This window comes from Dama dama, chromosome 14 (genome assembly GCF_033118175.1).
Source record: "Dama dama isolate Ldn47 chromosome 14, ASM3311817v1, whole genome shotgun sequence".
Lineage (NCBI taxonomy): Eukaryota > Metazoa > Chordata > Mammalia > Artiodactyla > Cervidae > Dama > Dama dama.
Window position 1 is genome coordinate 4,255,582 of NC_083694.1, and position 13,728 is coordinate 4,269,309.

General features: G+C 50.4%; 1 protein-coding gene across 2 annotated transcripts; it reads right to left on the bottom strand.

The window, feature by feature from the left end:
* Positions 1-1,456: 1,456 nt before the first annotated feature.
* On the bottom strand, positions 1,457-13,478 carry C14H1orf116 (chromosome 14 C1orf116 homolog). Of its 2 annotated transcripts, XM_061159963.1 has the most exons (5): positions 13,324-13,456; positions 9,242-9,322; positions 8,164-8,349; positions 5,622-5,799; positions 1,457-4,413 (listed from the first exon to the last, which is right to left on the bottom strand). In XM_061159963.1, the coding sequence occupies exons 3-5, from the start codon at positions 8,266-8,268 to the stop codon at positions 2,924-2,926; spliced, it is 1,773 nt and encodes a 590-aa protein (XP_061015946.1). In that variant the 5' UTR covers positions 8,269-8,349; positions 9,242-9,322; positions 13,324-13,456; the 3' UTR covers positions 1,457-2,923. The 2 variants fall into 2 exon arrangements, with proteins under 2 accessions (XP_061015946.1, XP_061015945.1); XM_061159962.1 differs by lacking the exon at positions 9,242-9,322 and having other exon boundaries at positions 13,324-13,478.
* Between the last annotated feature and the right edge of the window lie 250 nt (positions 13,479-13,728).

Here is a 13,728-nt window from a genome sequence, read left to right on the forward strand (position 1 = left end):
TTCAGAGGGGTAGCTGCCAACACACCTGAGCCCACTCTTCTGGGCTAAGGAGGAGCCAGCTCCTCTGGCAGATGGTCTGTTCTCAGTAAGACTGCGCCAGGCAGGGTATAGAGAAGAAATAAGGCCGTGTGGAAACAGAGTTGTCACTGTGGCCTTTAAAATCAGATGAACGGCCTTTACAAACTTCTGCGCAAAAAGGGATAAGAATAACCCTGACCCCACTTCCAGCTCTTCCTCAATCACTTAAAGCTGAATGAAGAGCAATCCTATTTGGAACAAGAAGATGGATACAATTCAGGATGGTGGATGCCATCTCTGGGTCCCTTTGACCTTCTTCAAAATGAGGACAACTGGCTTTGGATTTATTATCCAATTATTTATTGGATATTATTTATTTATCATCCAATTATTATGCAATCCTTGAATCCCAAAGACCATCCCTAGAGCAAAACATGCTCTTTGAAGGCTGAGGACATGGGAAAGCATGGTTCTCCACGGGGAGGGGAGGGGGAGTATCTCAAACTGGAGACTTGGGGAACTGGGCAGGATGAGAATACAGAACAGGAGTGTAGGCTGTGTGTAACTCTGCTGTGTCTGGGAGAGAAACTGCCCTCCCCAGGAAGTGGGATTTAACAGGAGGTACCCCTGACCACCCTGTGTTAGTCAGCCTTGTGTTGGTGCCAGGGCCCCAGGCTCCTACCAAGTCATACTTTAGAGATAGCCTCAAGCTTCCCTGTTTATCATGGAAATTAATAAAAAATAAAGTGAGCTTTCTTCAGGTTGCATCTTAAGAAGCAGTTCAACCCAATGCATTGTGGTGGACCATGCAGGAAAGGCCTTCTCTCTTGGAGGCTGGGGTGGGGGGGTTCTGAGATAACACGTGACTCAGCCTGTCATGGGGGACCCCGTCTGCTGTGACAGGCCTGGTTCTCACCCAGGGCCAGGAGCAAGGTACTAGGTTTTTGGGTGTGTGTGTGTGTGTGTGTGTGTGTGTGTGTGTGGAGTGTACACAGAAACTGTCACACCCACACCCCACAGGCACCCACACCCTACATGCCAGAGCAGGGTGCAGTCATTTGTTGTCCTCATCTTAACCTTCTCACCATTTTCAGAAACACTGAGCCTTGATGTGCTGGGCCCCTAAGGACATGGTCCAGAAATGCTCAGCAGAACTACACGGCACATTTTCAACCCACTTCCCTTTATCCGCCCCCCATACTCAGGCATCGTGGACTCCAACCAGCTCATGTCTCTGAACAGTATTTATTTCCTAAGGGGAAGCAGGGGCTATGTCCAGCTATGTCTAGTCTCCAGCCTTGTATTCGGAAGCCCACACTGCCTACCCATAGTACCCTCTGGCGTATTTGCAAGTTGCACGACTTGGTCAGGGAATTTGGGATTCATGAGTCACTGGACGGCTACTTTCCCAAATTAAATAAGAAGCCACAACACTAAATATGATCCTGAACATTTAATCTCTGCTGTTTCAGAAGACACCTTAGAGCTTGAAGAGCTTTCAGGTTAGACTTCTGCTGGTGACTGCCGGTCCTGAGGGTGCTGGGTGGATGGACAAGGGCTCTGCTGGAGGGGAGGGGCCTGCAGTGTGGGCGGGAATGGGAGCCCCAGCTCTGACCTCAGCTCTGTCACTAATGCACACTGACCACGATGAGTCACTTCCCTTCCCTAACAGGATTGGATTAGAGGGTCTCTATGGCCCCCCCAGCTCTGATAGTCTATACATAATTAGCAGAGACTATAAGGTGCTGATTTTCCATAGGAATTGAGGAAATCAAAAAATAACTTGCAATCATGTAGACAAAGGCTTTCAAGAGTTTCTCGGTATTTACAATGTCTCTAGGCTTGAGTTCCCAACTCACTGGTGGCCCAGCCCTGGCTTCAGTCCTGTGCAGATGGAGATCCAGAGCAGGAAAAACAGGGATCTCGGAGTCAGGGCCCATCATAGTTTATCACTGAGTTTAACAAGCCCAAGGACAAGACCCTTCCCAAGGGAAGTATGATGTGTAGATATTCATCCCGCCTCCACAGACCAACAGGAGTGTCAGGATGTGTCTGATCCTCAGGACTAAGGACAGTGAGAGGGCAGCAAACAGCCTCCTTGGCCATGGGCCCCTGTCCAGAAGGCCAGAAGAGAGAGGGGACTCCAGCAAGGTCTGAGCCAGTCTCCATCCACTGCGGGGATTCTGGGAGACCCACGTTTCACATGACTCTGCATTTGCCTAATGTCATGGGAACGTCTATTGTCTCATTTGACTATTTTTCTCAGGCTCAGCCATGCCTCTCCACTCAGTTCTGGCTAGGCTGAACTCTACCCAGCATAAGAAAATTTTCAACCAGAGCAGAATTCTGAGCAATGACTCCTTGTGTCATATAAATAGCATCAGTGATATATACAGCCTATAACACACACACACACACACACACACACACACATGCACACACACACACACACACACACGCACACCCTCCTGTGTAAATCCTCTTCAGGACCATTTGTGCAGGTACTGAGGACTTCCCTGTAGCTCAGACAGTAAAGCATCTGCCTGCAATGCGGGTTCAATCCCTGGGTCAGTAAGATCCCCTGGAGAAGGAAATGGCAACCCATTCCAGTACTCTTGCCTGGAAAATCCCATGGACAAGAGGAGCCTGGCAGGCTACAGTCCATGGGTTCGCAAAGAGTTGGACACGACTGAGTGACTTCACTTTCCTTGGCACAGCTGCTGTGAATACAAATGTGTGCTCCAGACTCTCCCTCAGAGACAGGAGGCCATTGGAGAGGAGCTGACCCCTGTCCAGCTCCTGAGTCACGAGGTGGGGAGGCTAAGTTGAGCTCTGGGTCCCACCTTGAGTAATGGGGTGCGGGGAGGGGGCTGTGTGGGTTGGGCTGGTGGCCAGTGGGCCTGGCCTACTCCTTCAACAGGCCCAGCTTCTTCAGAGCCTCCCTTCTGTGTTCATCGGACACCCCCTTTGGGGAGATCCTGACGCTGACACAGGGGGGCCGGGGCAGCTTGTCTCGGCTCGGTCCCTGGTAAGAAAGGTGCTTGGGGCGCCCCTCCTGCTCCAGGTCAGCCAGCTTGCCCACCCGGATACCCTCGAAGTCCTTCCCCGTGCCCAAGGAGGCTGGGCGTGGCCGGGAATTACGCAAGACGCTGGGCGAGATCCTGTCCAGCAAGGAGCCTTTTTCCAGAGAGGTGCTGGTTTGGGGGCTGGGAGCTTTCTCCGCTGAGAGGTAGCTGCTCAGCCCGATGCCTGACCGCTCCAGGGTGCTGGACTTGAAGCTCATCTGTCTGAGGCCAGGGACGCCGCTCTCCTGGAGGGTCAGCCCGGAGTCTGGCTTTCGCTGAGTCAGGGGACTCTGTGCCCGCGGGCCCTTGGGGATAGGAATTGGCGTGGATTTGGCAGCTGGAGCTGTCCCCTGAGTGGGTTCCTGGGAGGGAACCGGAACCTTGCCTGGAGAAGGCGGCTGGGCCAGAGCTGGCGCTTTCCCGGGAGAAGGGCCCCGCGTGGGTGCAGGCGCCAGGGCCCTTCCGGGGACCTGGGCTGGGGCCGGGGACACGGCCTGAGCGCCAGTCTCCTTGAGCCTGACGGAGGGCCTGCTTAAGCGGGGGCTGGGCTCCTCCTGGTCCTGCGGCAGCCCCAGCTTCTCCAGCGCTTCCCTGCGTGCCTTCCTCTGCTCCTGAAGGGAGGACGAGGCCGGGCTGGGGTCCCCGGGCGCAGCCTCCGAGCGGCGGGACAGCCGGTTCTGGGGGTCGCTGTGGAAACTGCCGCGGCTGCTCTTCAGGACAATGTTTGGCGGCAGCTTCCGGGGCTTAGGGGCCGTGACGGGAGCCGGCCGGCCATTTGGATGGCCCGCAGAAGGGACGGCCGCATCTCTAGCGCCTGCATCCCGAGAGGACACCAGGGGAGGAGACCCAGGTGGTGCAGGTTCCCCGGTTGAGCCTTTCTCACTGGCTTTTTGGGACATGGCCTCTGGAGCGGGCTCCCTGTTTCTCTGGGAGCTGAGTGATGGGTGGGCCTGGGGCCTGGGGCTCAGCTCCCCTGGTCCTCTGGGCAGGCTGCCTTGGCCACGCTGCTCGGGCTGGGCGTCCTGGAAAGCCTCCGGTGGGGGGATGAGCGGCCCGTCCAGCTCAAGGGCAGCCTGGCTGTACTCAGGGCTCTGGCTGACCCGCGCTGTCTCAGGTCCTGAGACAAGTCCCTCGGATCCCCCTGGATTATGGCTGTTAGTCAGGGTGGAGCTTTTTCTGAGGTTCTGGTTTCTGCCAATGTGGATATTTCTGGGGAGGCTGCTGGAGCCAGACCTGAGGCCCAGGCTTTGGGGCCGGGGGGGATGAGCTGAGCTGAATGGAGTCACTCTTTTTGGCTCCGGTCCTCGGACAGTTGTCTCCTCTGGATGTCCTGTAAGAGTCAGGGGAACAGGTGAAGAAGAGTAGGCAGTGAGGACCCTGCTGTCAAGGGGAAAGAAAATGTTTCCCAAACTCTGATCTCCAGTCCTCATTGGACGGGTTTTTGTCTGTCTGTTGCTGTTTCTTTGTTCTTGAAGGACAACACTTTTGTCTGGATATCATCTAGACTGACAGATCAATCCTAGCAGATTTCTTTCAACCAAGGATTAGCATTTCCCAGTGGCTGGGGAAAGAGCAGCGCAGACAGCTCTGTGTCCCTGACTCAGGCTCTTCCTAACCTCTGCAGAAGCAGGATGGCTGGGATTCAGGACAGTCCCTCTCGCCGTCCTGGGGCTCCCGGGTAACTGGGTCCAGTGGGAGCACTGAGCTTGAACAGCATCAACAGGTCATGTGCTCCCGCCCCACCAGGCGTCTGCCTTCCTCCACCTCCACTTCCTGTAAACGCTTGGATGACTCTGTAATGGCCATAGCTGTCCCTGCGCCACAGGGTGATGTGGGCTCTTCCCTTCCAGTGAAGAAGCGTAGGCATCAGGCCCACTGGGCCAGGAAATCAGCACCAGGCAGCAGGGGCAGTCCCACGTCCCCACTTCCTGCCGTATCACCACAGACAGAGGGTCTAACATATTGTCAATAAATATTTGCTAAGTGTATGAAGAAGTGGTTGCAGTCCTAATACCAATAGGACTGTCTTCCTGGGATGTATGGCTACACTTACAGGTCACCTTTGTCTCCATCTCCTGAGCCTCATCATCATTCCATGCTCTCTCACAAGGCCCTCAAGATGCCACCCACTGAAACTAAGGGAGCCCCTCCCTCTTCTTATCTCCTGCAGCCTCATCCTCTGGGTCACCCAGATTAGCTCCCCAGACTGACTCAGGTTTTCCAGAGCCAACCACCCACCCCTCCCTGGTTCTCTCCCCGACCTCGGTGGTCAGATGGCTTTAGAATGTCTCCAGAAGAGAGTGGGAGCCAGTCAAATCCTCTTCCCTCCCAGACTTTTGATGCTTCATACAACGACACAAGAAGCTGTCTTGGACAATCCCTCCTTCCCTCCAGGGACAAGGCTTTATTCTAGCTGCAAGTAGAGAGGAGAGTGCTTGTTCCTTCTTCTGCCCATGACTTATAGAGCAGAGGGCAGACAAGAGGGAAAGCGGCCAGGAGGATGTAGTGTGTTTTGGTTGTTTAGACAGTCTGTCTTACCCTGGGGGGCAGGCTGGGTCGGGGGCAGTGCTCGGGGACCTCGGGGAGTTGTGGCTTGCTCAGACTCGCCGGTGGACAGCCCGCTGTCAGCCTCGGCGTCCAGGGAGCCAATGGTTTCCTCCAGGAATAGCAGACACTCCTTCTCTTCAGCGGACAGGAAGTCGTAGCTGCTGTCACTCTGGAGTGAGGAGAGGGTGGGGGAGCTGTGACAGGTAGCTCTCCAGAAACTGGTGGGGCCCAAGAGCCACCCTGCCTTGGGGAAGGAATGCTGAAGAGCCAGACACCTCCCCACCGTGCCACTGTGCAGACCTGCTGGAGCTGCTTCCTGAAGCCGCGAGCACCGGGAGGGCAGAGCCTGTCGGGCTGTGGTCCCCTGGCACCCAGCTCCGACAGCTGGGCAGGCCGACTGCAAAGGGCTTTTCATGTGCTAAGTCCTGGGTGGAACGCTTATGGGCACAGATTAGAAGGTCCCGGGTTCTAATTCTACTTCTTCTGTGTGACTTATGTCAAGTGCTTCAACTTTGTGTGTAACATAATGATTTGATTTTAAACCTGAAGCAATACCCAAACTGGTATTGCTTTGAACTTTTCAAAGTATTTCTGCATCCTTGATGTGGCACGTCAAGGACAGTATGAGGACAAACAGGAAAGACAGTCAACTAGTCGCTGCCAGGCCAATAGGAACAGTGGCACGACTAGTCACAGATAAATTCACTAAATAATTTATACTTGACTTTGAAATGAATTCCATGCAGAAATTTTTTTCCCCCTTGTGTATTTACTTTCCTGATGGCATTTGGCTCTGGCTAACATTCAAAAAAGTGTGCATTTCTTAAGCAAATATTAACTTAAGGGAGGAAGGTGGACAGACTGGTATGGGCTGTGGGGAGAGCAACTGAGTATTAAATATTATGCAGAAATTGAGATACATGTTTTTATTATGAAAAAGCACACAGGCATGTTTGGAAGAACAGGTTATGGCCATTTCAGATGCTTACTGCCATGTTCTGCAAGGCCAGGAAGATCCATGGAATAGTTGCTCTCCAAAGTTGAAGGTTGAAGGGAGGATGAAAAGGGCAGATGGGAATACAGGAGATTTGGCCTGAGTCCCTTCCTAGCATCTCTACCCCTCTTCCTAATGTTTGAGTCACTGCAGAGTTATATATTCTTCAGACCCATTCAGATGGCCAGGAAAGATTTTGAGAAAACCCTGAAAATATCTCAGGCGGAGGGGAAATGGTTGTTGGAATGACTTTTCCAGTCCCTCAGGCTCCATAAGGAGTCATCTGTCAGTTGATTGAGGGAGACCTAGATGTCAAGGAAGTCCCAGATATAGCCCTTAGAAGCCTTGATGCTGGCTCCAGAGGTTCTGTGAACAAAATCTTCTTTACTGCCCTCTTCTTCCTAAAATAGTCTTGCCAAGACTCCAGCTCTGAATTTGTCCTTTGTAGACGATTCATTTTGACAACCTTTAATTCCTGCCACATTCTGTGTCCAATGCTATGTAACTATTCATGTTGGTCTCTGCCTAACAGACAGGAAGCTATCTCTGTCGCCCCATCATGTAAGGTCAAAAAGAAATTATATACAGATTGTCTGCACTTTCACCTTTTGTGCATTATGTGCTGTTTTCTACTCCAGTTTTACATGTCAAAACTTACCAACTATATTAAACATCTTCAACATTGAGTAGAGATCATTATGATCTTTAAACTTTCAAATATCTCTACATACAGGATATAGAGCAATAAAGTATACATTATCAAGGGTTATCATGTATATGATGAGCACCCATAGCAAAAGAATGCTTACATTTGGACATAGGGTAGACTTATTCTTTGACACCAATCTTATAATAATTGAGATTTAAATCCATGCCCAGAAAAACTACAGTTGATTACATGTCACAGACAAACACAATGATTTTGGAAGATTCTCAATCTCCACTTACAGATAGGCTATTTCTTTTCTAGATAGAGGCAGGTACTAAATACTTTATCGTGTATTTCATTTACTCCTCTCAAGAACCCTGCAAATTCGGTATTAACATTATCCTCATCTTAAAACTGAAACTTGGAGAAATAAAGTAATTTGCCCAAGATAATGGAGCTGCTTAAGTAGAGAACCCAGATCTGCTTGGCTCCAGAACGCAGGCTCTTAATTGCTCTGTGCTCTTTGACCTTTGTTAAAGACTGAAGTGAGGCTGTTCGCTGCAGAGGACTTGAGGAATCCACAAGGATCTACATTCTGTTTCCACTGTGGCCTGAGATCACTGACCCATTCTCTCATCTCGGTTAAACCTCCCAACCTAATGAGAGCTGGGAAAAAGTCTCATTTGTCTTATTACTCTCTGGGGTTGTCCCACCCTATTCTCTATAGAAGCGGGGGTGACTCAGAGGCAACATCCTGCCTGGCATGATTCACTCCCTGACGAGGAAGATGAAAGACAAGGAGCGGTGAGCAAGGCCAGTGGTGGTGGGCAGGGCAGGGCAGGGCAGGGCAGGGAGCAGAGAGCGGGCCAGGCTGCAGACAGAGTACGTACAGATCCAGAGCGCGCGGAGGTGGTGCTCATCATACTGTCGCAGCTGCCGACGCGGGTGGCGGGTTCCAGGCCAGGCCCTGCTGGCCACAGCTCTCTCTCGGGCATCGCCTGAAGCAAGGTGCAGGGGTGGTGAAAGGGGCTCCCAGAGGGGAAGTGAAGGGAAGTGGAGAATGTCCCAGGCTGGGCCTGAAAAGAGAAGAATCAAAGCCACGTGTGAGCTGAGCCAGGCTCCAGCGAGGCTCTGCCCAGGCCCTGGAGCAGCGTGGCACCCGGGACACGAAGCAAGCAGAGAGTTGGAAGGGGCCATGCTCAGCCACGCCCAGACCCCAACCCCAGCCTCACCAGGGGCACCAAGCTGGACACGCACATGCAGGAGGACGGACTTAGGTGGTGCAGAAGCAGTTCAGCAGAAGGGAGCCTCCATCATTTCTCTCTCTTTTTTTTTCTGGACCAGGGAACTTAACCTAGATTTTCATTACTAGCATTGGTATTACAGGGGTTAAACCTTGGGTTCTGGAGAGTAGCTGGATCTGGGTTCCAATTCCAGCTCCACCATTTACAGTGATGTGATTTGAGGCAATTTACTCTGAGTCTGTTTTTCCTCATTAAATAGGGTTAATAATAAGATTAAATGAGAACAGTTAGCACAGTTTAGTTGGTAGTAAATTAGCAAATGCTTAAGGAATAAATGAGTAACTACTACTGTTTTTGTAATAAGAAAAAGACAAGATCCAACTTGGATCAAAGTAGACTGAAGCAAGGGAAACAAAAGTTTTTTTTTTTTTTAAAGGAACAAGGGCATAATAGTACCTACCTCAAAGGGTTGTCATGAATTTATAATGAGATATTCCATTTAAAACACTTTGTGCAGTGTGTTTGTAATTGTCAGGCCCTGTAATTGTCAGCTGCTACCATATCCACGTCATCAACATCAACGCGATGACTCCCACCACAGCCACCATCATCGCCCATGTCTGGGAGGTGTGTGCAAGGCACCCAGTGGCTGACACAGACCTAGTTCCTCTCTCATGCATCACCCCCTCTGAGGCTGCACTTATTCCCAATGAGGTTCCCTAACCTGTCTCGCATGAACAAGAGCAAAGTCCTAGGTGGCTTCCTTCCAACTCCAACTCGTAGGGAAAGAATGGCTTCAATTTCACTGTGCCAACAGAAATAGCAAAGGAAGGTTAGTGCCATCTATCTTCAGGAAGTCCCGGGGGTTTTCATATTCCTGTTCATGGGGAAAACTCCACCAGAGTTGGAAAGGCCAAAGGTGACTCTCCTATGTTAAAATGAAATTCTAGAACAATTAAGATTAAAAGACAGTTCCAAGATCAAGAAAGGACATGGGGAAAGAGTTTAGAATTAGAATACAGTTTGTTGGATTCTGAATCCATGGTTTCCTCATAGTGCTGCGTCTTATTTTCTACCATCTTTCCTACTCTCCCAGTACGAGGTAAAATGTCCTGGAAAATTGAATTTTATTTGACGTCTTGAGACTTGGGGTTTAGATTCTAGGGCAGGTTGTCTTTTCAGCCTGTACCAATAATTGCTTCCAATGCCAAAGTCAGGTTTGGGCTGTGTTGGGGGAGTCAGCCTGCCAACCACCTCGAGCTGACAAGCACAAGGCCTCCCAGAGCTCCTCTCCTGCTGGGGAGGAGGCCCTCAAGTGCCACAGGTAGGGAGGGGCAGAACAACGGAGAAGGAAGAGGGACGATCTCTTATGAGCAAGCTATGTGTAGTTCATGAGGGTCCAGAGCTTCTTAGGAGAGATAGAGGGGACCAGAGGGGACGGAGATGAAGCCCAGTGATGAATCAACACGGGTGAAGATAACTCCTGTGTTTCCTTCATGAGTTCCTTCACTAGTTCCCCATTATCCAAAACCCCAAAGAAACAAAGGTGAGAAGTCATGCGAGATGAGGTTCAGTCACCTCAGCTAGCCTCTCCATTAATGACTGACTAGGTCACTGACTTCCAGAAGTACTAACTCATTTCTAACATTCTGTAGGTTTGAGACAGACAAAGAGGATCCATCTCTCATCTCTCATCCATTAGCCCAGGCACACGGAAGGCACTCAAAAAATGCTAGATGAAGAAACCTGTCGTTCATTCTAGAGTCTGCTGAGTTGCATGGTTGGAAGTTTGCTTTTTTGGCTTTTACACTATTACTGCAAGCTCTTTTTCAAATATTTTATTTCCCAGAATATATGTGGCTTAATGGAGTTTTGGGAAACACTTTCAGTTACAGTAACATTTATTAGCACCCAGTTGGCCCTGGGCATGCAAACTTTATTAAGACAAAGGTATTGTTTCCAAGAAGTCAGTGTAGATCCAAGGGTCTGTTTTATTGGCTCTAGCTTTCCTATCTGTAACATTGGGGCAGTAACTGTTAAAAGTGACTCACTGTAATTAATGGAATGTTCTCTGTGAACAGATATGCAGATACTGCCTTTTCCTTTCAGAGAAAAATTACTGCCTTGTTCTTCCAAGCACGTGTCGGACTTTACAAGGGTTTGCTAGCCTCTCCTTCCTCCCAGGGCAGCCTAACACACTCTCACTTTGGAACCAAGGATGGCTTGAAGCAGCTGGAAGAGATAGAAACAATATGAACAGTACTGCTTCAAAAAACACAGCAGGGTATAGCTTATAAAGTGCTTTCATATATGCTAATTGAGTTTTTTAAAAAAAACTGCTAGCTTAGGCAGGATGGGACATTTTCTCCATTTGACAGCTAAGAAAGCTGGGGTTCTTTCTAACTCCCCTTCCAATGGGAAGTAGGAAATAATCCATATAACTGCATCTATGGGACAGCCTGTGGCTCCCAGCCCTTCTAGAGGGTATCACAAAGGCTTTCCACACGCAAGAGGGCCATGTACCTAAGGAAGGACCATTGGCCATCCCTGACTAAACACTGAAAACCCCAGTAACATCCTCTTTTGATTCAACTTTATGCATCCAGGCCAGCTTTTTGTCCCAACAACAGATATTTCCAGCGTAAAGAAATGACATCAACTGCCGCTGACACTCAAGTAAGCACAACAGAATCACCACAGAGATTAACCTGGACCTGAAACCAAAGCTGAATGAGCCCCAATGTGCTTGCACCTCCCTTCCACACCTAGTGTTCTGATCCCAAACGTCTGAACTGTGAAGATGCCTTCTCTTCTTCCCACTCCCTCTCCTTCCCTCACCAGGCTGACCTGACCTGGATGCTGCATTTCCTTCCACCAACTTTACAACCTTGAAACTTGTGGGCTGTTTCAGGGCAGCCATTGAAACCTGAGGTATTTCTATTTGATAAGCAGAGCAACAGGCAAAACACTCAAGGTGAGAGTTTGGTATCTTTGAACACTTGACCTCTTTGGGCAGCTTGAGGGGAGAAAGGAATGGATTAAGAGATGTGCACAGCCTGTATCAGCGTCACCCGTGCAAAGCCATATTAAATATTAACCACTCCTGAAGCCAGCCAAGCCTTGGAGGAGAGTAAAAAAAATGGCATGTGGCATTCTGGCATCTGGACAGGGTGGGGTGGGAAGAGGGCTCCAGCCCACTCCTGTTTGGCTCCTCTGTACCTCCCGAACAGTCTGAAGGCTCCCTGGTCACCCTCCTCCCATGAAACCACCCCCAAATCCTCTAAGAACTCATCTCTCTCCCTAGTGGTCAAAGAGGTTTCCTATCTCCAGGTCTCCAGGTCTCCTGCTGACCAGTCAAATGTGCCTTGGACTGGAGAACATCCTAAGGAGGCCAAGAAGACTAAAAGTTGCGCTGTATGCGTATCCCTCTCCACAAGCACATGTGCAGGTTTCCATGTGAGTTTAGGCAATAATATAATTGCCTCTTTCACCAGTAGATTTGAGGGAGAGTGGGGTGGAAACATTCCCTGTGCAGAAGGGCTTTGCTACATCACAGGTCATCCTTATTGCTGCCAAGGTCACCATCTACGGCAGCCCTCAGTCAGTGAGCTTGGCGGGCTGGTTCTGGGGTGTGGGCTGAGCTAGAGCCTAAAGGTTCCGGTGCCAGGAAGAAACCCAATCCAGGGCTTGCGTGCCAGGCTCTAGGATCCTGGCACTAGATGTTCCCACTTCCTTTTTCTGGAAGCAGGAGGAAAAGGCGTCAAGTTAGGGAACAGAGTGTTAACTCCCACAAGCTAGAGGATGGAGAGCTGACTTGTTACTCTGACTTGACTTCTACACCCAGTGTCCGTGTGCGGGGAACACTGCCGCACACACTGCCAACAGGACACCTGAAGGAATGCAAAGCAAAACCACGGCACTGGTCTGGTTCTCCTCTCTGGACCCTGCCACACTGCTTCGGCCTGAACCCCTCTCGGAATTCCTACTAGACTTGACATGCTATGGTGAAGTATTAACGTGGGTGGGGCCCTGGCACAGCTGAGTAGCTTCCAGTTTGCCAGTCCTTGTGTCTATTAACAGGCAAAGTAAGAAATTTAATGAGGTTGAACTCAAATAGGCTTGACTTTGCAACTAGATTATCCGTGGGCTTCCAAAGATGAGCTGGTAACCTGACTTGGAGTTTTTCCAAGTAACCAAACCTCACATTGCCTTACAAACAACCTAGCATGGCTCACACCTTACACACCCTTCCACAAGGAGCGCCTTTATCGCGCTCGCGCGCGCGCGCGCGCACACACACACACACACACACCGAACACACACACACTGCACCTTTTATTTAAATAAAGATAGACATTGAGTTGATAAAGCTATGGGAAAATTTCCTGTTAGAAATGCAATGGAAAACCAAAGCACTTTTCCTCCCCTGGGCTATTTTCCATTTCTACTCCGTCTACTCCAACTATTCTCTTCCAAAATCACAACTCAATTTCAATTGCTCAGAGATGGAAATTGCTAAAGCAAACCTGTTTTCTTTTCTTGTTGCCTGCACAATATGCTTTACCCAACCTAACTAAACAGGCAGATGAAAAAAAAAAAAAAGCATCTCAGCCCGGGTCTCCAGAAAAGCACTCCCGCCTCCAGCTATCAGCCTACTCCGGTGCACTACTGGATTCAGAGAGTCGAGGAAGAGAGGGGAAAGTCCCCCAGTTGCGTTATAAAGGGCTCAACTCTGTAGCTCTGGCTTCCACGAAGACCCCGACTCCTGCTGTAGAGTAAGCAATAGTTGGTTAGTAATTAACTCACCTTCAATGGGCGGGTGACTGAAGAAAGGAAAAGAAGAGAATACCCTCGTACTGCAAAGGGCGGAGACGGAGACAGAGACAGCGTGCCCGGTCTCCTACTGTTTTCTTCTTTTGACCTCTTTCTGACTTACCTGGACAGGTAAGGGCTTCATCCGCGCGGCCTCACCCCGCCCTGCCCGACTCCCAGCCAATCCCAGGCCTCCCTCCCCACGTCCGCTTCCAGCTGTTTCCCCGGGGAGGGCGCGGGCGGGGCGGCTCCCTTAGCCAATCGCCTCTGGCCCCCCTTCCCTCGCCGAGAGCCAGTAGCGAGCCTTTTAAGCCCAGACGAGGGCCGGAAGGAGGAGCCGCTGGTTTGGGCCGAGGCTTGGACGAGAGTAGGCATGTTATCCCGTTCAGGTATCTTGAT